This window comes from Labrus bergylta, chromosome 19, assembly GCF_963930695.1.
Source record: "Labrus bergylta chromosome 19, fLabBer1.1, whole genome shotgun sequence".
In the NCBI taxonomy this organism is placed as follows: Eukaryota; Metazoa; Chordata; class Actinopteri; order Labriformes; family Labridae; genus Labrus; species Labrus bergylta.
Genome location: NC_089213.1, coordinates 9,893,239 through 9,913,281, shown reverse-complemented (window position 1 = coordinate 9,913,281; position 20,043 = coordinate 9,893,239). Strand labels below are relative to the sequence as shown.

Below are 20,043 nucleotides of genomic sequence, written 5' to 3'. Positions count from 1 at the left end.
CAGCGTGTTTGATCCAGGGACAAGGACAGCCATGCAACAACAGGGTGAGATGTCAATCAATGCAGGGATGGAAAACATGGCTGTGCATTTGATAAGCAGTGTTCTCCACAGAGCTGGCTGTGTGTTGTGTCTCTGCATCCATTTATAAATATCAAAACCATCAGCAGAACACACTGTATGCTGCTTTAGACGTATCGATTTCTCTCAGCGAGCCAGATGAAAAATTCAGCACTTTATTAACTGCAGCTTCGACCAAATATGAGGGGAATAATAAATCCACAGCAAACGTCTTACGAAGATTTAATGTACATTTATTCTTAACACGTGGAACATATAGTATAAAGATTTCATACTGAATAAATGATATTCATTAAGCCAAAAAAGGAAAAAAGAGGAATTTACATCAAGTTTTAGCTACATCATCTGAAATACAAATATGCAGAATCCGCATCACTGGGAAAAAAAAAAATAAACAAAATAAACAAAATAAAAATGGTTTCTTCATCAAGACCTAGTTTGTCATTTATGAAGGAGCTCAGATGGAACTGCAGACATGATTTTTGTTATACTCTCTACACCCAGACCGGAGACAAACTGAAACTTGAAGATGTGTTTGTTGGGGGTGGCGTTGGAAAAGCAGCTAAACGCCCCCATCTCGGAGCGCATTACGAGCAGGGTGAGGCGTCTAAGTAACGGAGAGGGTGGCGTACTTGATGCGGGGGAAACTTGTCATCATCAAAGATTAAAAACGGTGAAGAGCAACAGAAGTTGAGAGAAAGAGAGAAGTGTAATGTACAACATCATATATACACTGCAGCTTGGACTGCATCTAGAGTTGAGGACCAGTCCTAAAGAGGTGACTTTTTAATATAAGGGTCAAGTCATACAATCAAGGGACAAAGAGAAGAGGTCGGGGTGTTGTAGGTTCACCATACTTTGGGGGGAAAGCCGTTTTCTCTCTTGACATTAACTAAAACTGTTTTTAAAAACTACAGTTTGCTGCCAAGCCAGCGTATCTCAGTGTGAAACAGTATTATTACAGTATGTTTACAGTTTTTAAGGTGTACAGTACAGAAAAAAGTCCTACAATCTACTGCACAGGCCTCCCATGACAGATGTCTGTTCACAGCCAATAATGTGGTTCCTGTGGGGCTGAGTATATAGCATCCAAAGTTACAGCAATTATACCACACCACAGTCTGTGAGTCTATGTAGCCTCCAAACATGAACCATAATATTGTTAAGTCCATGTCCTCTTCCCCCTGCAAACCCCCGAGGGAGAAAGCGAGCACATGTATCCCCCAAACTCACTGTAAACGAGACAGCAACTTTGGTTACAGTTTCTTTTTTTTTTTTCTGGAGATTTTTCTTTTCATTAAAAAACAAGTCATTTCCGCAGGGCAGCGCACTCTGTCCTATGCCTGGGTCCCAATCTGCTCTTCTTTGTCAGTATCTCTATTTCAGACGCTTTTAAATCCACATCTACTTCATGATATTCCTTCTTTTAGTGAGAAGCAGGGGTAGAAAGACAGTGGACTCCGAGGTGATTTTGCATAAATTAAAAAAAAGGACAGTCAGTTTTGCTCTTTTCACTCACACGCAACAGACTCACACACATACAAAAAAAGGAGGGTGGGGGTGTGACTGGGAACGGGAAGAGGCAGAGCTGGAACCTCCCCACGGCTGTCATGACTGGCCGATCAGAAACAGTACATCACAGATCACTTGGGACACCATAGAGTTCATAAGTGGGGACACCGAGATGTCCAGTAGCCGCGACTCGTACAAAGTGAACTCTGAGTGGTTTTCCTCGACCTTTGCCAGGGCGTGCAGGGCACGGGCCGCCCGCCGCATCATGTCTACACTGGTGGGCTCAAACTGAGGCCCGCCCTGCATTTGTAGCAGGGAGCTCTGGCTCTGCTGGAACTGTGTGGCAGCTAGGCTGTCCTCCAAGAAGCCCAGTAGGTTACCCACGCTGGCTTTCTGTACAGCAATAGCTCGTGCCGCTAAACTGTCACCCTGCGCAAAGTTAGCCAACAGGACAACAGCCATTTCCCTGCAAACAGCCACCTTGCGTTCTCCAACCAGGCGCACCAACGAGCCGTACAGCTTCTCCAAGCGGCTGAATGGTGGCGTTGCCAGAATGAGGTCGACGTTGTTGTCCTGGATGCTGAGCTTGCTGAGGGTCTCAAGGACCAGTCTCTGGGGGGACAGTGAGCCGTGGGGCCCCAGTGTGGGGAAGGGGTCCAGGGCCTCCGCTGAGGGGCAGACGGCCCAATGGAGAAGGCCGTCCAGCAGCGGCAGGCATATACTCTCCGGGTAGATAGAAAGGTCCAGCTGGCCTGAGATGTTCGCAAGAGTTACCAGGCAGTTCTCCCTTAACACCTCGAGGCAGTCCCACCACCACTCGTCTCTCTCACAGCTCACGCCTTCATCTTCTTCTTCCTCTTTCTCGTAGGTGACTGGCGCCTGCTTGCGCTCGGGATGCCTGTGGTGGAGCAGCACCAGGCGGCCCAGCAGCAGCAGGAGACCGGGGTGTTTTGATAACTCTAGGTCATTCCCAGGAACAAAGGAAAGGCTGCGTACGATGTTTGAAACACAGATGCAGCGCCTGGCAAGCGAGTCCTGCCAGTCCGACAGAGTGCTGAGTGGCGTTTCGTCTTTGCTGTGAGGTTCGTCCTCCAGGATCTTGATGTTGCGTCGACTCTGGAGTTCTGGGTTGATGCTGAACAGGTACTTTCCATTCTCCTTCTGCTCTTCTGCACCTCCACGAACAACCTCTTCTGTTACCGACCCCGGTCGAGCAGATAGCACATCATCGATGGTGGCAGTGACTGGAGCACCAATGGGAAGAGAAGGAGGGGGGGTCTTCTCCACTGGTGACCTCTGAGGTTCAGAGGACTGGGGCAGCTGCTGCTGCGACCGAGGTTTTTCCTCCCCGTTGGACTTGGACTTCTCAGAGTTCTCTGAGACAGTGTCAGCCCCATGGACCTTCCTGCGGCTCTCTGATGCGGTATGCGTGCGTTTTCGCTGCTTAAGAACTTCCATCCGGCTCTCAAAGTGGGTCTGGATGTGTTCGGTAGTGTCACCACCGCCGATGCTCCAGTGTATCAGGCCGCTGTCGAAGCTCTGCCGCTGCCCAAGCTTGGACGAATGGTTCAGCAGGAAGGGATTCTTCTTCCGCACCACCTTGATGGGAAGTTTATCAAACTTGCTTGCCTGTTTGGGCTTTTCAGAGTGGAGGTCCTGGGGTGACACTGAGGTAGAGGTATTGGGTTCCTTGATAGTAGTCTCCCTTTCCTTCTCCTCTTCCTCGTCCTCTGAAGACTTGTGTGTCTGTGAGCTCTCGTCTTCCTGTTTCACCTGGACCAGTGGGAGGGCGTCGGGATTAGCCTTTGATTCCTCTACCTCCTCATCCTCTTCGTCATCTTCATCCAGATCCATATCCTCACCCTCAGGCATTTGGATTTCATCATCAGAGTCCTCAGCAGCGTTGGGGTCTATGAGGGTACGCTGGCCTTGGTCTCCTACTTCGTACTCCTTTAAGATGCCAAAGATCTCAATGAGGCAGCGTCTGAAGTACTCCACCACCAGCTCCAGGAATCCAGGCAACTGAGAAAACCAAAGAAGAAAGTCACTTAAACAATCCTTTAAACTTACACATTATTGACAATCCTTTTGTAAAAATGAAAATCAACAGGAGCCGGTTTGTGGACCTTACCTGGCACAAGTTAAAAGTAGAGATGCTGTTGTCATCATACAGTAAAATGTTAACGGTGTCCAAGGCCCAGGTGCTTTCAGCTAGTAAACCCGACTTCAATGACATCATCACTCTCCAAGCCTCAGGAGTGCCTGTAAAAAAGATAAAAAACAGAATAAATATGAGCAAACTAAAGGCCGGAGGTTCATTAACTGAATAAACAGGGTTTTTAGAAACCGAACAGCTGAATGGAAAATACCCTTGACAGCTATTCAAATTAAGTCACTTTTATCTGTTTTATGATTGATTATTAGATTTCCATTAGCACAACCAGTAACATTAAAAGGCAAAGTCAGTGTGGTGGGCAGGTTGACAATCATCAGATATTTTGTGATTGAAAAAATAAACTGTAAAAGCTTCATACCAATGTCTTTCATGGTGAGACGCCTGCGAGGCTTCAGGTGGGGTTGGGAGGCTTCCACAGAGCCAGGAGGGAAGGCCACATCCCGTCTGATCATGGGTTGCTGCACGGGGGCCTGGCCGATGTGGGACGCAGGTACTGGGGGTCCGGCTTTCTGCACCTTAATGCCTGGGTGCATGTAGGGGGACTTGCTTGGTGACGTCCTACTTTCCATAGGCCGGGGCATGGGTGCTGGGCTTGACACCTGAGGAATGTGGTTCTGGGAAGTCTGGTAGGTGGATGGCAGGGGTCTGGTCATCGGAGATCCTGTTCCCCCGGGGCCAAACGGCGGCTGCCGCTGGTTGACATGGCCGGGCCACTGCCCCTCGTGGTTCATCCGTTGGTCTGGTGTCATCATCTCCTCAGAGCGGTTCATGCTGTGGTACCCGGGGCCTTGGCCTGGTACAGGAGGTCCCTGTCGGTTGGGATAGTTGGGGTAGCCCATCTCATTGCGACCCTGCCACATTGGACCCTGGGGGCCATCAGGACCTGAAGGCATGGAACTTGCCATCATCTGGGGAGGCATTGGAGACTGAGAATTGGGGCCTGCAGACGATGGTCCTCGGTCCCGGCCGAAAGGAAAAGGGAACTGGTTCTGTGGGCCTGGTGGTCTACGATCCCCTCCAGGGTACGCGTTATACTGGTTATACATGTCCTGTTGACCCTGAGGCCCCGAGGTCTGGGGTCCTGGCTGCTGTTGACCGCTGTAGGGGACGTTGTACATTTCTCCCTCATGACGCTTGGCTGGAGGACCGTACCCTCCATCCACAGGACGCTTGTAGTTCTATCAGAAAAATACAACCAGCATTATAATTAATAATCAAGTATTTCTGTACTGTCATTTTTAGAGGAATGAATGCATTCACCACTGTGACTTCGCTAAATGTTGTTTAGCGCTCATGATGGAGTAAGGTCTTTCCCCCTGCTCTTATGTAAAGTCTCTTGAGATTAAAAAAAACTATACAAATAAAGATTGATTGATTAATCTAGTCAACAAGTCACCAACATAACTGAGGGAGATTATCTTAATAATTAAATAGTATCTTTAATCAGGGAAATGTATGAAGGAGAAGAATTAAGTCATATGAGGAGAACTCCAAATGCTGTACAAAATGTTCTCACCGGCTGCTGCTGTGGATACATTCCTGGCTGTTGATTTGGATATGGGCCACCAGGGGGAGCTCCTTGGCCAGGGAACTGATTAGTATAGGAGTCATGCCTGAAAACAATAACAAATGTTCATATCATTACATTTCAAGTATTGTTTAACAGGAAATGTAATAGTTTACATATGAATCTCCAAAGCTGATAATTAAGGGGATTTAAAAACAAACAAACACACACACAACTATCTAACAACTACGTCTCAACAACAGTGTGAGCACTGAGAGGTACTGACCGTTGCTGTGGTGGAGGGCGGCTTGGCGAGTACATCCCTGTGTCGGCTCCAGAAGGCATCATGTTGGGCTGTGGGGCTCCTGGTCCCATAGTGCCATCAGGACCCATGCCAGGCTCTGGTCTGTACACAAAAAAATACAAAAAAAACAAATGTGACCGATTTGATTAAGGTGATATGTCCAAGCACATTTGTACAAGTGAAGGCCTGAATCCAATGTCGTCCAAGAGCTTGTCAAATGGCTAGTGATGAAACAATCTTAACAGGGGATTGTGATCAAAATGAGTTAGTATTATGATAGATCTACTAGCCTATCACACAGCAGAGATAAACACGACAACAGTCAGTCTGCATCTGTAAGCTCAAACCCCTGGACAGTCTGATCACTTTTTAACTCTGCAAGACATGTCACCAACACACAAAAGTTCCTGATTTTATTTTTTATTTTTTCACCATATCTTAACCTGATAACATGTTTCAGTCATTGGGTGTCTCGCAGTTAAGAGATGTACATGTCAGTCTGCGCTGATGTAAGCCGATGTTAGATGACTCACAGCCCCTGAGAGCTTCACAGAAACACCAATTCTAAGACATAAAACTGGTTTATTCAGAGTTTTACCAGTTTGCATGACTGGTTCTGTTCATTTTTGAGAGAAAAAACCTCTCTGGGTATTTCTGCTCCTAGTAGAAACCTCATGAATAATGACAAATAAGAGGAATCCTTCCCTACAAACTGAGCTAGCATAGTTAGCTGCAGCTTAGCTTAGGTTGCAGCAACTCCAGACATCCTTTGTTTTCTAAAGAATTACAGACACAGAGATTTACTAGTTTTTATTAAGGTTAAAATAAGACAAATATGGTCTTTTAGGTCTGTAAAGGACAACTCTGGCATATATTTGTGAAGTATATTTTCATCTAAAAGACAGACTTTATGTTGACATAATTATGGATTTTGACTGATGTAGAAAAAATGTGACCTTACTTTGTTACCCCTAAATGTTTTTGTATATATAGATAATATGAACTACTACTGACCAACTCAATTTAAAGCAGTTTGTTTTTACCTTCGGTCATATCCATAAGGGTACTGTTGCCTCTGGCCCATCTGCATGTTGCCCATAGGACCCGGTGGGCCTCTGTTATATTGTTCTGCCATCCCACTGTTGGGGCCGGGTTGCATGAACTGCTCTCCAGCTTCAAAAGACACACAGATAATTGTTAGTGTTAACTCTAAGTCAACTGCCATAGCATAACGATATTTTGGTTTTTCTGTCGCGCACCTTTTCTCATGCCACCAAAGGGGTCTTTGTTAGACTCATAGGGACCCATTCGACCCATTATCTCTGGGCCGCCCATGCCAGGCTGATAGCCCTGTGAGTTGGGAGTCATGGCATTCCTTCTGGAAAATGCAGGGTCACCGCCGTCCGCAAAAGGGTCCTGCAGATTAACGCTACTCCTGCAGGAAGGAGGGGAGGTGTTTGTCACATTTACTGGCTCCTACATATTATCTTTACAGGAGTCACTCACAGTTGGTTTCAAATTTCTTTGGCAGTTCATTAGCACTTTTTACTACAGTCATAATAAAAACCCTTAAACTCCACTCTTTATACTTTGTTTATGAATCTACTCGTCTTTAACACTTATTATCCAGCTGGTTGTTTGTGTATACATGTTGTGCTGTATTCAGGCAGATGGCAGATGGACAACACCTTCTGAACGGCATAGAGAAAACAAAAACACAGTCCGACAGAATGGCAGAACTGCAAAACAAAACGCACACGACCATATGCCACGGTGCTGTTTCGTTTACAAGGAATGGAATACAATTCATGCAATACAATATGTTGTGTCTGTATTTCATGTAATTATTCTAGGAATTCTAGAAAATGTCTGATGGAAACCGCTTTTTGTTTTTTAAATTCCCGATGAAAGATAAGGTCATTTATTGGTTTACAACATGCATAGTGAATGGAGTGTATACTTGGTGATTTCCTATAGAGAGTTTATGTCATTGCATCAAAATGATGAGCCTATTGTTGTCCAGATTGACGTAAAACATGTGCTGCAAAAAGCTAAAATACTCTGGACTGACTGTCATCGACCACAATCCTTATTGGTATGCACTACCATCCTCACCTTTATTCACCGACCAATAAATGATATCCGGTTTCCTGTCTACCACCTGCCTGAAGCCATATGAACGCAGCATTAACATGACTTACGATTACATCACAAAAGCTACAGTTCTGTTGTATTTTGTTTCCATTTCCCATCTCACGGATCATGTTTTGCCAGAGGGATCACTTTCATTTCATCGTGATGACTGCTGATATTTTTAACATCAAAGAAACATGATATTGAGGCTTCCAACTCGTACCTGACACCAGGCATTGGAGGCATTTGTGTGTGCGGGGTGGAGGCCGGGGTGGGGGGCTTCAGGTCTCCGCCCTCTGCCATTGAACTACTGGTGGACTGCGGAGTCTGGGGTCCTTGCAGGGATCCAGAACCAGCTGCAAGAAAAAAAAAAGACATACACACTTAGTGAGTGTTGAGATGCGACAATGGAGTCCTCAGGTTTGTAAACTTTAAAGATTCTTGCTGATTCAAGGCACATCCCCTGCTCCTCTCATCTCTCCAGGAACTAAAGTTGATGTCTGATAGTGAGGCAGGAGAGTCTTGTGGTTAGGCTGAGCACTGCTGGGGGACGATCAGGAACACACGCTGCTTTCGGCAATCCTAAATCCCATTAAGAAATTCCTGAGCGCTGCACAGAGGAACATGGTTTGTGTCAAGCTGTCTTGCTTTTTGAGTGCACAGCCAGCGAAAAAATGTTGAATCTTCCAGCTCATCACAGAATCATCCCCACCCCCCCACCCCACCCCTCATTTCACCCACTGCCAGTCGTCTTGAAGTCACCACGAAACAATGATCTAAACTCTGACTGTGACAGATTACAGCCTGACCTGCAGAGACAAGAGCCTGCAAGATGTGTGAGTGTGTGCATGAGCGTGAGTGATTGTTTGTGTTGTGTGCGTGTGTGTGCATGTGTGATATGCAGCTCTCGTCCTTAACTTCAGCTCAGGACTTCTCACTATTAGCACGCCAGTCTGATGACTCACAGGTTCCCATTCATTAAATTGGCACGCACACACACACACACACACACACACACACACACACACACACACACACACACACACACACACACACACACACACATACACACACAACAGCAAGGTCACTGGCAGGTCACAGTTATTCACATTTTCTCACATCAGCCTCTCGCCTCTCTTGCTCCCTCTTACACACACACACACACACATTAACTGACTCCCCCTCCTCCTCCCCCTGGGCAGGGATTTCCCTCCACTGAAGATGAAGGGAGGAAAGGGGAGGGGAGGGGGGATATCTCGTGAGGATGGAAAAAAAATAGCGTGGTAGAAACAGAGAGTCAGACTTTTACGCACACACATACACACACACACACACACACACACACACACATTCAAGCCTCTCCCCCCCCCATTCATCATTTCTGGCTCAGCACTAATCTCCAGGGAGTGTTGCCTTGCCTCTGTAGCCCTGGGCCAGGCACCAGGCAGCGAGGACACACCACTGACAGAGCATCGCTATCGCCAAATCACCTCCCGCCCCATGCCGCCACAACCTCCCCCCCCACCCCCCCCTGCCCTTACTGTGCTATTCCTTCGTGCTAACTAGAGGGCTAATGCCAGCTGACAAGCACCCTGATGTCTCCTGTAACAACACCCCGATGCTGACTCACTGCCCCATGTCTGACAGCCTGGGCCTGCGCCAGACTGGAGCAACACGTGGTCATGCTCCTGGTGCGGCTGCTCCTGGCAGCGAAAACCAGAGTCCGTCCAAAATAAACAGCTTCCAGGCGACGCATCGTCCTGAGAAGCCCCCCCCACCCCACCCCCCGACTGACTGCCAGTTCACACACTGACTTTTACCCAACATTCAGAGTTCATTGAAAGATTTGGCATGCTGTCGTTCACAGACAAATCAACCAGGGGGAGTCTTTCGTCATGTCCTGAACAAATGCCAAAGTATTCTCCAGAGAGATGTGTGTGTGGAACTGTCCAGAGGATGATCTGGTGCACTTCAATGACTTACAGCCACCACGCCGTCATTTACAGCTCTTCCAACACACGCCAAAAACAACTCTGATTTATGGAGAATGGCAGCCTCGTGCAGGAGATAACAGTTTAAGATCGGCTTTTAACTCTGCAATTAATAGGGCACAATAAAATGCAGTTCTTTGTCGGGCAGATGATGTGAGGCAGATACAAAAGGGGGATGTAATGAGGTGCACGGGAAGCACACTACACCCAAAGGAGAAGGGGAGAAAATAAAAACACTTGCACTGATTCAATATGAGAGTGATTTAAAGGAGCTATAAGGATTTTTTTATTTAGTGTTGACTCTGGCGGCTGCTATGTACAGAAGCAGTATTCTTGTTTTGTTAAGATCTTGATATAATAAGTATGAATCAATGTTTTGGAAGTGAGGGAAAGAAAATATTTTGTTGGATTAAAATCTCCACAAAGTAGATTTAACTCGGGACAAAAGCGGGGAACGAAAAGAAGAGATGCCCGGGCTCACCTGGGCTCGGAGGCTGGATCTTGGGCTGGGTCTTTTTGGTGTCCGTGTTGAAGAAGTCTGGGGGCGGGTCCTCGCCGCGCTCAATCTTGCACTCGAAGGCGTACAAACACTGGATGTACTGTTTCTTGAGCGAACTGGCCGCGCTGCTCGACGTGCCCACGTTCAGGTTGGTGGCCAGCTCCCTCCACTTCTTGTTCTTGTTCACCTGGTGGGCGACAGAGGAAGGAGGAAGCTCACAAAGCTGCACACAACAAACAGCCTGGTAGGAATGAACAACTGTTTGTTTGGTTTTTTTTCAAAACTCTGTGATATTTAAATCAAAATCAGGTGGAAGTCTTGAATACCTGTGTGAGGCCGCCGATCTCTTTGACAGACACGTAGAGTCTGAAGAGATCCAGAGGTTTGCGTCCCACAGCAGGCAGGTTATTCATGCCCATGGCCTTCTCCTCAGCGAAGGCCAGGAATCGGTCCACCCACATCTTCCTCTCTGGCTCCGGGCCGAGCTCATACAGACGAGTGATCTTCTCGTTGGTGATGGTGGAAGAACTTGACTTCTACAGGACAGATCAATGAAGCGAAATCATGAGATGGATAAAATCTCGGACAAGCAGTGACAACATCAACATGTGGATTTTAGACCTTAATGTTATGTGGCTGTGCTTACCACTATTAAATATGATGGTGACAATACAACACACTATTTAAAAACAAATATTAAAGCGTTCGCTGTCGCTGCTGAAATAATCTAAATGTAACCAAATCCTGGCAACCAAATATGCTCACTTTTCCCTCCGTCCTCTATTACTTAAGGGTTGCTAGTTTGAGCATCATCTGCTCAGCCACATAGTTTGAAGCATGGCCTCTATGAGTGTAATTCTGATGATTCTGCACGATCATGCAAGGATGATGATACAAATCCAGTTCATTGTGCAGCCCTAGAGGAGCTTGAACTTTTACCTTTTTGGATTCTGGCTTGGGAGTCCCTTCCACTTTGTTGTTCATCTTCTGAGCTGGGTTCAATTTTTCCATGCCAAACTCTGCACTGGGAGGCATACCTGGGTCAAAAAAAAAATTAAAAGATTACCCGACTTTAGTATCAATTTCATACCAAACTTTTCACATGATCAGGGTTTCAGTGCTGTTTTTTACTCACCAGGTGTGTTGTTAGCCATATTTGCTCCCATTGGGTACGGCCCCGGTCCTGCCTGGTTCATCATACCGTGCATGCTGTTCATGCCAGGGCCGTATGGAGAGCCTGCTCCCATCATGCCCTGCGACATGTTGGGGTAGCCGGGTGGCCTATGGAAGAGGAGGCAAAATTAGAATGAACACTGAAACAAAACTCCATTATTGAGACAAAGAGAGGAATGTTTTTTTATTCAAGGGTCCTTTTTTCCCCCTTTTCTTTGTTTTTGATTCTGTAGCACATCTCTACCCTTATCTCATCTTGGTTCAGCTTATTCTGTAGGAAACCAATTTATGTCATATGACTCCAGCATGGCCGAGCCCACGAGTGCCTCTCTGTAGGCTGAGCTGGCATCCTCGCTGGGGAGAGATGTGATTCACTGATGTCAGAGAGCATCTCCTTCTCTCCACTTTTTTCCTTTTCTCTCACAGATGAGTGTTTGATCTACTGCCATCTACTCTGCAGCACACCGAGGCACCAAAACACACAACACACCGGCTTGCATGTGGGACGAACCAATCATTGTTCAGGGTGCACAACCAGCATGTAGAGCAAGGACATATATTCTTTCAGCTAAGCGATGAAAAAAAAACTCTTCAAGCTCTGGACATACTGACCCTCAACAGCTAACTGCTCCCTTCTGACTCATTCAGACTTGATTTGATACTGATCAGAATCAGAAAAGGCTCTGATAGAGACTTAAATGAAGGATCAGGTACAGGCAAGCTCTCCAGTCTATCTGCTGATCCAATACTGTAATTTATTGGCCCCTTAAAAAATCAATATGGTTCACAGGATAGCAACCAAACAACAAATCTTGCTGTGCTGCTACCGTCGATGTATTATCAGAGCCACAAACTATTTCTGTTTCAGGGCAGAATAGATTTCAGGATTTTTTAACATGATGATGTCAAACTGAATTAGCATGGTGGTAATAGCAGAGTGTGTAGTTTTAGTTAGAGCTTCCCTGTTTGGAAAAGTTTCACATTCAAAATCCGTGTTTCCACAACTGTTTAAAAGACTCAGCATACACTGTTAGCTGCTAGCTAGGCTGCTGCTAAGATTAGCCCTGCTTGTTTATTGTGTTCCACTTCGGTGCTCGAACAAGATAACACAAAACATTAATGGATCCCTTTTAATCTCTTTCTAATGTTATTTTGTTAGCTTCTTCTGACTGTCAAAGTAGGTCATAAATAAATGACATACGGCACTCATTCTCTGAATGTTTTTGTTGAGGTTTAATGAAAGTCTAAACCTAAGCTGGGCCACACTATAAAAATAAAAACACTTATTTAAGAAGCTAATTTTTTTAGACGCTGCTTGAGGTTTAATATCAGAACATCTCCATAGACGCTGATGCAGCCAGTCGCTGTATCACTCACCTGTTGTGTACGGAGTTTGTTGGTCCATGGTGCATGGAGGGGCCACCGTCCTTCCTGTTCATGCCTGGAGGGGGACACATCCCTGAGGCCACCTGAGGGGGCATGCCGGCCATGTTTGAGGCCATTCCAGGACCATAGGGCCGGGCGCCCATTTGCCCCGGACCTATCCTTCCAGGTGGGATATTCCCATATGGCGCCCCGCTGCCCTGACCAGGCATGGGGTTCATTGAGCCACCCATGCCGGGACCGCTGGGATAGTTGGCATTGGGCATCCCTGTGTAGCCGGGTTGCCGGGGGTAACCTAGAAGGGAAGCAGAAGGAATTAACTTCACTTAAAAGTTCTCAAGCTTTTAGACTGCGTAAGTATTTTTTACCGAACCACCATTCATTTAAATAATCCAGATGCATTTAGGTCATGTCAATGTTTTTATTTTATGCAACATCAGACGTCAAGTGAGTCCATCTCACTTTCTAAACACAGTCAGATTGAATTAATGCTATTTTGTAATGATTAACATTTAATTTTAAGATCATTGCAATGAAGAAATAATAATTTGTAGTCACCGTTTTGGACAAATATGAAATTGAGGACGGGATTTGGGGTTTTGGTCGGGCCTTTTCAGCGAGGGGTCTTCGTACCACAAGCAGTACAGTTATCACTGATGGGTCATCATAGATTAAGCATGGTACCCAAAATATTCTGTCACACATGCTGTTTTCACTCTCTCTCTGACGAGATTTCAGCAGTCCAGCTCTAAATTTACCACAGCTCTGACAGGCAGCCGGATGAAGCGGGGCTTTATCTGGCCCTCGCTGCTCGCTGCTATGACTCATTGCAGAACTTCTTCAAAGCCCACAGAAACCATCTGAGACTTCAAAGTGAAGTGATATAATTTCATAAATATATGAAGTGAGAGGAAACTTCAAAGCCTTTTTCAAAAATCTGGGTTATCTCCGAAACTGTGGTGGTTGCAGGAGGACAACTGTAAACTCATTCATAATAATTTCAGAATCTGAAATTAAAAAAAAACAAAAAAAACACTGCATGATTTTTTTTTTAAAGCAACACCGTCCTCTCCTCTGTCATGAGACCTCACCTTGTGGACCGTACTGGGCCCCCTGTGGCCCGTAGTTGCCCATGGAGTTGTTCTGGGGATATGGTCCCATCCCACTGTGGATCTGACCTCCTGAAGACTGGCGTGGAGATAAGGCTGAGCCAGGTTGTCCAGGGGACCCATATGGAGGCATCTGGGGGTTACGCATGTACACTGGAACGGAATTGATAATAGACAATAGTTACACATTTGTTCACTTGTACAACAACAAAACACAGGGTTCCTGCCCATGCCAGACTTTTGCAGTCTTCATGATAAATCTTTCACACTGTATTTGACATCAAGAGTACACATCGTCATTGGGATTGTTAAAGCAACCCTCAGAAAACTTGCATCTTCCTGTGCTGTATCATTCAGTACCATTTAAACTTCAGTCTTCCTGACATCCCGTCGCAGCTGCTCTGTCCATACTCCTACATTTCATTATGAAACAAATCTACTTAAAAAGAAACATACTAACTGGAGAAACATAAACATATTGAATAAAAACACATTATTACAGTTCCCACATAAGAGTTTAGTCTCTGTTATGTTCTTCAGTTCATCTGCAGAAAAAACGACAAATGCAGAAATAAAAGAAAGATAGTCCCTTTTATTTCTACAGCAATGCATAACTTGTTTTGTTTTTTTTAAAGCTTATTATTCGGGATTTCTGCCAGTCTTTGGTCGGACAGATATTGAGAGACGGGTAAAGGTGGGGGGGAAGAGGTGGGGAATGACATGCAGCACGTAACGTCAGGACCAGAAGGACTGCATCCGCTCGACACGTTAAGCTAATCCAGGGCCCCCTGTGTAACTTGTTTATGTTTCAATATATATGTAACTTTTAAATCGCTAATAAATACAGGTAAGTATATTTTGTTGTCTTTTGTGTATGGCTGCAGGGCACCCTGAGGTAAAACCCTCCGTCTCAGCGGTATCTCATTGCCAGAATGGACTTGGTAAATGGACATGAGCTTTTAGAGCACTTTTTTAGTGTTTTGACTACTCAAAGCTATTTTACACCGCATGTCACACCCACCCATTCAAACCCATTCACACACTGATTTCAGAGGTTGCTATGTAAAGTGTCAATCAGAAGTAACCAATCCCATTCATACACATGCATATGCTGCAAACCAAGCAGCGAAGCAACTTGGGGTTCATTGTCTTGCCCAAATACACATAGCACATGTTGCTGCAGAGGCTGGGGATCGAACCCCCAAACTTTCCGGTTGAGAGACGACTGACTGAGCCAAATGAGCCACAGCCAAATAAAAGATAAATAAGACAAACAAAAAAATAAAAGAATCTGTCATGCTTTATATTTTATGATGCAATCGCCAAGAAAAACAACAGTTGGCAAACTTTTATTTTTCCTTGCTCTCCTCTTGTTTTCAACACTTATAATGACTTGAACAATGTTTCACTCTGTTCAATACTTTTTCTGTGAAGAAACCCTAAAAACACCCTCGATAAAAGATACATGCATGTGCTGAAACATCCTGAATCATAACCCGTCATTGTGCTGTGTGAACACCCCAGCTCTTTACCTTCCTACAACACACAGCAGTACAGTACAGTGTGTCTGTCTGCCTGTACCCTCATTTGACCTAACTACAAGCACATTCTTATTTAAGATACAGCCTGGGGCGGTGTTTACAGGGGCGAGGAATGCATACAAATGCAAACAAGCTCTTCATAAAGCTCCTGAGGACGTGGCACACTTCTCACACTGTTGGACAGCGAGCTGAGAACAGGGTCATTTACTCTGTTTCATGCCCCTTATAAAACAATCCGGCTCTGATTCAAAGCATGACTCATGACTCACCCCTGTCCTGGCCCATCGCTGACTGGTTCATGGTAGAGTGCATGATGCTGTCCGACTGGACGCTGGGCGGCCGGGGAGGCATCTGATTACCTGCAGGAGAGAAACACCAAGCGTCGGCAAGTTGAAAAGGATTGTAGACTACCTTCAAAGGGATGTGCTTAGACTGCTGGTCTTTTATTGTTTTGAACCTTTGAACATATCAACCATGAAGGGACCAATAGTCTATCAAACCAATACCTTAAAGATTCAAATTTAAAACAAAGAGAGACTAAAAAAGCGTCCTGTTGGCTTCTCCTCAAACTTAGCTCTCCACAATCGCTGTCACAGCGTCTGTTCCTCAGGCGTCCGGATGGTTTACTAGCATCATGTTGGGAGAAAAATGTTCCCATCTGGCAAACCACTTCATGAATTACAAATGTGATCTGTTGGATGTTGTTTCACACAGATTCTGACTCTCTATATGAAACATTTATTCAGATTTTGTCACCTCAGTAGATACTTTTAGCCAGTCCTATATTTTTCACTTTGCACCCTTTAGTTGAAGAACTAATAATTTAGTATGCGGCTATATTACATTGGTACATTCTTTGATAATGCAATAGCTTGAGTTTTCAGATACTCCGTCCTGTGTTTTCCTTTCCTCTCATTACATTGAACATATTTAGTATGTTGTGTTTTTATCAATAAGCATGTACAGGCCTCATGGTTGTCTGATGCATGAAGTACTGTATTCCCTTTATGTTCACATTACTGCACATAGAAATATGGATTTGGGACTTTCAAAAGCCTCTTAATGATACTTACATTTCAGGCCTTAAATCTGAAATGTTTTTATTTGACAAAAGCTGCTACACTAAGAGGTATAACATAAAAAACAAGGTTTAGAAATATGGAACCCAGATGTGTTTGTATCTTAGTTAAATATTGATTTTTTTTTTTAGACATACCACAAGACGTCTTCCGTCTGCAGAACAATAATATACTGGTAAATAAACGCTTATTTCTCAAGCTCAGTAAGTGCTCTGTGGTTACCTGGCACAGCAGCAGGGGACAGAGGGCCGGTGCGGGATGGGGTGACGCTGGCAGGGGACCCCACAGGTGATGGCGAGGGCCCGCGAATGCCCGGCAGGTGGGGCGACGTGTGCGGAGAGAAGGGCGATTGGGCAGGATTGCTCTGCTCACCCTGACTGCTGGACACCCCTGAGGTGCTGACGCCGGGGCTCAGAGCGCCCTCTGTACCGGTGGGGAGGTCATCGATGGAGCCCGACAGATCCTGGAACAAGAAGGGAAACATGGCTTAGTGATGAAAAATTGAAGAGTGACATCTTTGAGACATCATTGATTTTCTGTCATTGAAAGAAATAAACAATTGACTTTAAACAGAATGGAAGTGATATTTTTGGCACATTGTTTGGCTGACAAATTGCTTGAGTAATAGCTAACTGCTTTGCAAAGAGCAAAGCTTCAAACATAGATTTCGCCTTAAAACTAATCCCCGAACCCTGTAGTAAATCGATGTGCCAGTTTTTTTAATAATGAGAAACATTTTCAGGCTGGTAAGACATGTGGAAACTTCCGTTGAAATGCACCAACTCTCACGTCAAATGTGCTGTGAACTTGAGTGGAAGTGTTTGCTTTGGTTCTTTTTCGAGCCAAAAGCAGAAAGCACATTTTGCAGGAAGAGATGCTAAATGTTGGAGACAGTTTTGGATTTCAGAACGACAACCACCGGCATGTTTTCTGGAGAGTGCATGTAGATTTGTGCAAGTAGATTTTAAGGCAAGGTGCACAGATATATACTTGTTTAGCATTTTGATTTCTGCTTGCAAAAACAGCCATGACTAAGGTACTGGTTGCTTCCTGAACACCCTTAAAAACAGGTATGGACTGACAATTATAATTTTTCAGAACAAATCACTTCATCAAATCGACATCTTCAGAAGGATGTTTTGTTTGACTTTGGACTAAGATTATTTGGACCCTCATTAACTTTTGTTTCACTTTTCCTCATCTTGAGTCCCAGCCTGATACGTTTTAATCACTCCTATGTACAGCCCATACACTTTACGTCCCTCACATTGTACTAAAGTTGTAATTATCCTAAAAAAAACTGAGTACTGCAGAAGAAATGAAGCTGTTGTTTTTTCCAGTGCAGTGATATACATTTCTGTCCATAAAACAAAAAGAGAGAATTAAAGAAAAAGAAACATATCAGTCCTCTGAGGAAGATCTGATTATGATGAAGTGGAAACCTGATACATAACAACAAATGCAGGACAATCATTTTTTCCAGAATGTGCTTTTATCGAAGAAGTACATTTTGTTTCAGAGTCATGTCAAAGTCAAGGGAAGTCAAATCCAGAGAGCAGACATCCATATGGCCTCTGAAGCCTTGCAGAAATCTTTGCCATCACTGCGGTGTCTGTTACTCTCTCATGCAAGCCTGCCAGCCTTATCATGTGACAAACAAACACTCAGGTACAGTGAACTATTTTTACGTCTTTTTTTTTTTTTTAAATCACTCCTTTAACGCTGATAATGATCCATCTTGGCAAGGAGGACACCGTTTGTTCAGCGTGCAAAGAGAAAGTGGAGGGAAAAAAAAAAATATTTGAAGCAAGTCATCTGGGGAAGCGGTAGAAATAATTGGTGCTGGGCACCGGCTCTGATGCCATGTGGTGTTGTTACCGAGCTTCGCTGGCTGTGACACAAAGACAGACAGGCGGGCGGGCGGGAAGGTAGCGAGGCAGCCGGCGATGATTATGTTTGTGAGAAGGTGAATGTTTACACACTGGCCACTCACGTGCAGCCCATGTGCTCGCTCAGAAATGCAAGCTCATCTGCCAGTCACATCAAGGGAGGGAAAAAAAATGAGAGGGAGGGAGGGAGGGAGGGAAAAAAAAAACACTCATTGGAAGGTGGCCAACTATTCCCATAGAAATCTCACACTCACAGGCTGGCTGCAGCCCCGAAGCCGGCGGTTTTGCACTTGAAACAGCGCCCGTTGCTATTTTTGGGACATGACCTGATGGAGGAACCCCAGAGGGAGTGACAGGAGGAGAACGCTGATTCAGAACTCAACCCTCCCAATCCTCCCCCACCCTGCTCCCTCCATCTCTTCCTGGCTGCACAAACGCCGGCCCTTTCTGACCCACACGGGAAATGTGGAATCTACTAAACCATGCAAAACACAGCAGGAGGGTTTTATGTTTGAGAATAATTGAGAGTTTCATTGGATGATTCCCAATCAATGTTCAGAGATGTAAAATCGGGTCAGAACACGGCAAAGCAACATGGTGTGAACAACAGAGAGCGCCGAGATCCTAATGCTCAGGAGCAGAGAGCAGAGATCAAACAGCATGACATTCCTTGCTTAAACAACCATGACGGATCCTTTTTCCAGAAGCCAGCATCGTCAGCTGACCCGAGTCCCCCCCTCTTCCCACCCAGCACCGCCCCGCATCCACTCAAGACATCACAAGACCGGTCATCTGACGAGAGAGCGCTCGATCTGAAGGCACCGGGGCAGGCCACCAAGATGACCACCTCAGCAGCAGCTACACAAACATTCTGCAGAGATCCATGCTCAGACCACAGGGCAAAAAGGTCAGGGGTTAATTCCTCGAGTTACTTCAGGGAGTCGCATTCTAGCAGGGGGGTCCCTGTCGACGACTACATAACATGCACACAACCTTTGGCCAAAAGGCAGATCGACAGACGGAAAAAGAAAACCCAGACAGCAGCCTTCAAAATAAGAATTTGAGGAATGTTATAAGCTAAATGAAGATCACATTTTTGGTCACAGTTCAACTTCTTCAAAAATGAAAAAACGATCTAAAAACGTCCATTGAGTACTTCAGCAAATTGTTCGTTCTTTTTGAACGTATCCTCCAATCTTATCAGAAATGATGGGCTATCAAAATCACGCATCTCTAGGGAAAAGGACATTTGAAGGCTCTTGGTGAGGCCAACAGATTTCCGATTAAGGTTACCTGGGAGAGGACTTCCTCTTCTGTGAAGCTGATGAGTTCTGTACGGGTAAATTACTGATGTGGGTAAAGTCTGTTGTGGAAGCTAACCTCCCTCTCTTTTATTCCATCTCTCTCCAATCGCTCTCTGTAATTTTCTAGGTTAATAAAAAGACATGAATAAAATATGTGTGGAAAAAAAGTCCAAGGTTGAATAAGACTTGAAGTTCTTCTTTGACTTAAACATTTGATTCAATCAGGCATGTGCAAGGCAAAGGGCAAAAAAGCAGGAAAATGTTCAGCAGGGTGCTGCACGTCAACATTTTAACCTCACAAATATAACCTGCAGTTTTTGTGTTTCAGTGCCCATGAAGAAGTCCTCATACTTGTAACCCTTCTA

General features: G+C 45.2%; 1 protein-coding gene across 3 annotated transcripts in view; it reads right to left on the bottom strand.

The window, feature by feature from the left end:
- Positions 1–295: 295 nt before the first annotated feature.
- Positions 296–20,043, bottom strand: part of arid1ab (AT-rich interactive domain 1Ab) — a 65,532-nt gene continuing 45,784 nt past the window's right edge. For 2 of the 3 annotated variants that reach the window (XM_020638018.3, XM_065947838.1), the window contains exons 5-20: positions 16,708–16,948; positions 15,676–15,765; positions 13,848–14,018; positions 12,751–13,051; positions 11,336–11,481; positions 11,140–11,237; positions 10,527–10,736; positions 10,183–10,387; positions 7,934–8,066; positions 6,837–7,012; positions 6,621–6,750; positions 5,560–5,679; positions 5,283–5,379; positions 4,125–4,944; positions 3,722–3,852; positions 296–3,612 (exon numbers count right to left, since the gene is read on the bottom strand). In XM_020638018.3, the coding sequence (XP_020493674.2) occupies positions 1,687–3,612; positions 3,722–3,852; positions 4,125–4,944; positions 5,283–5,379; positions 5,560–5,679; positions 6,621–6,750; positions 6,837–7,012; positions 7,934–8,066; positions 10,183–10,387; positions 10,527–10,736; positions 11,140–11,237; positions 11,336–11,481; positions 12,751–13,051; positions 13,848–14,018; positions 15,676–15,765; positions 16,708–16,948 (4,995 nt within the window). In that variant the 3' untranslated portion in view covers positions 296–1,686. The remainder of the gene's footprint in view (positions 3,613–3,721; positions 3,853–4,124; positions 4,945–5,282; positions 5,380–5,559; positions 5,680–6,620; positions 6,751–6,836; positions 7,013–7,933; positions 8,067–10,182; positions 10,388–10,526; positions 10,737–11,139; positions 11,238–11,335; positions 11,482–12,750; positions 13,052–13,847; positions 14,019–15,675; positions 15,766–16,707; positions 16,949–20,043) is intronic. The other variant, XM_065947837.1, reaches the window with a different exon arrangement.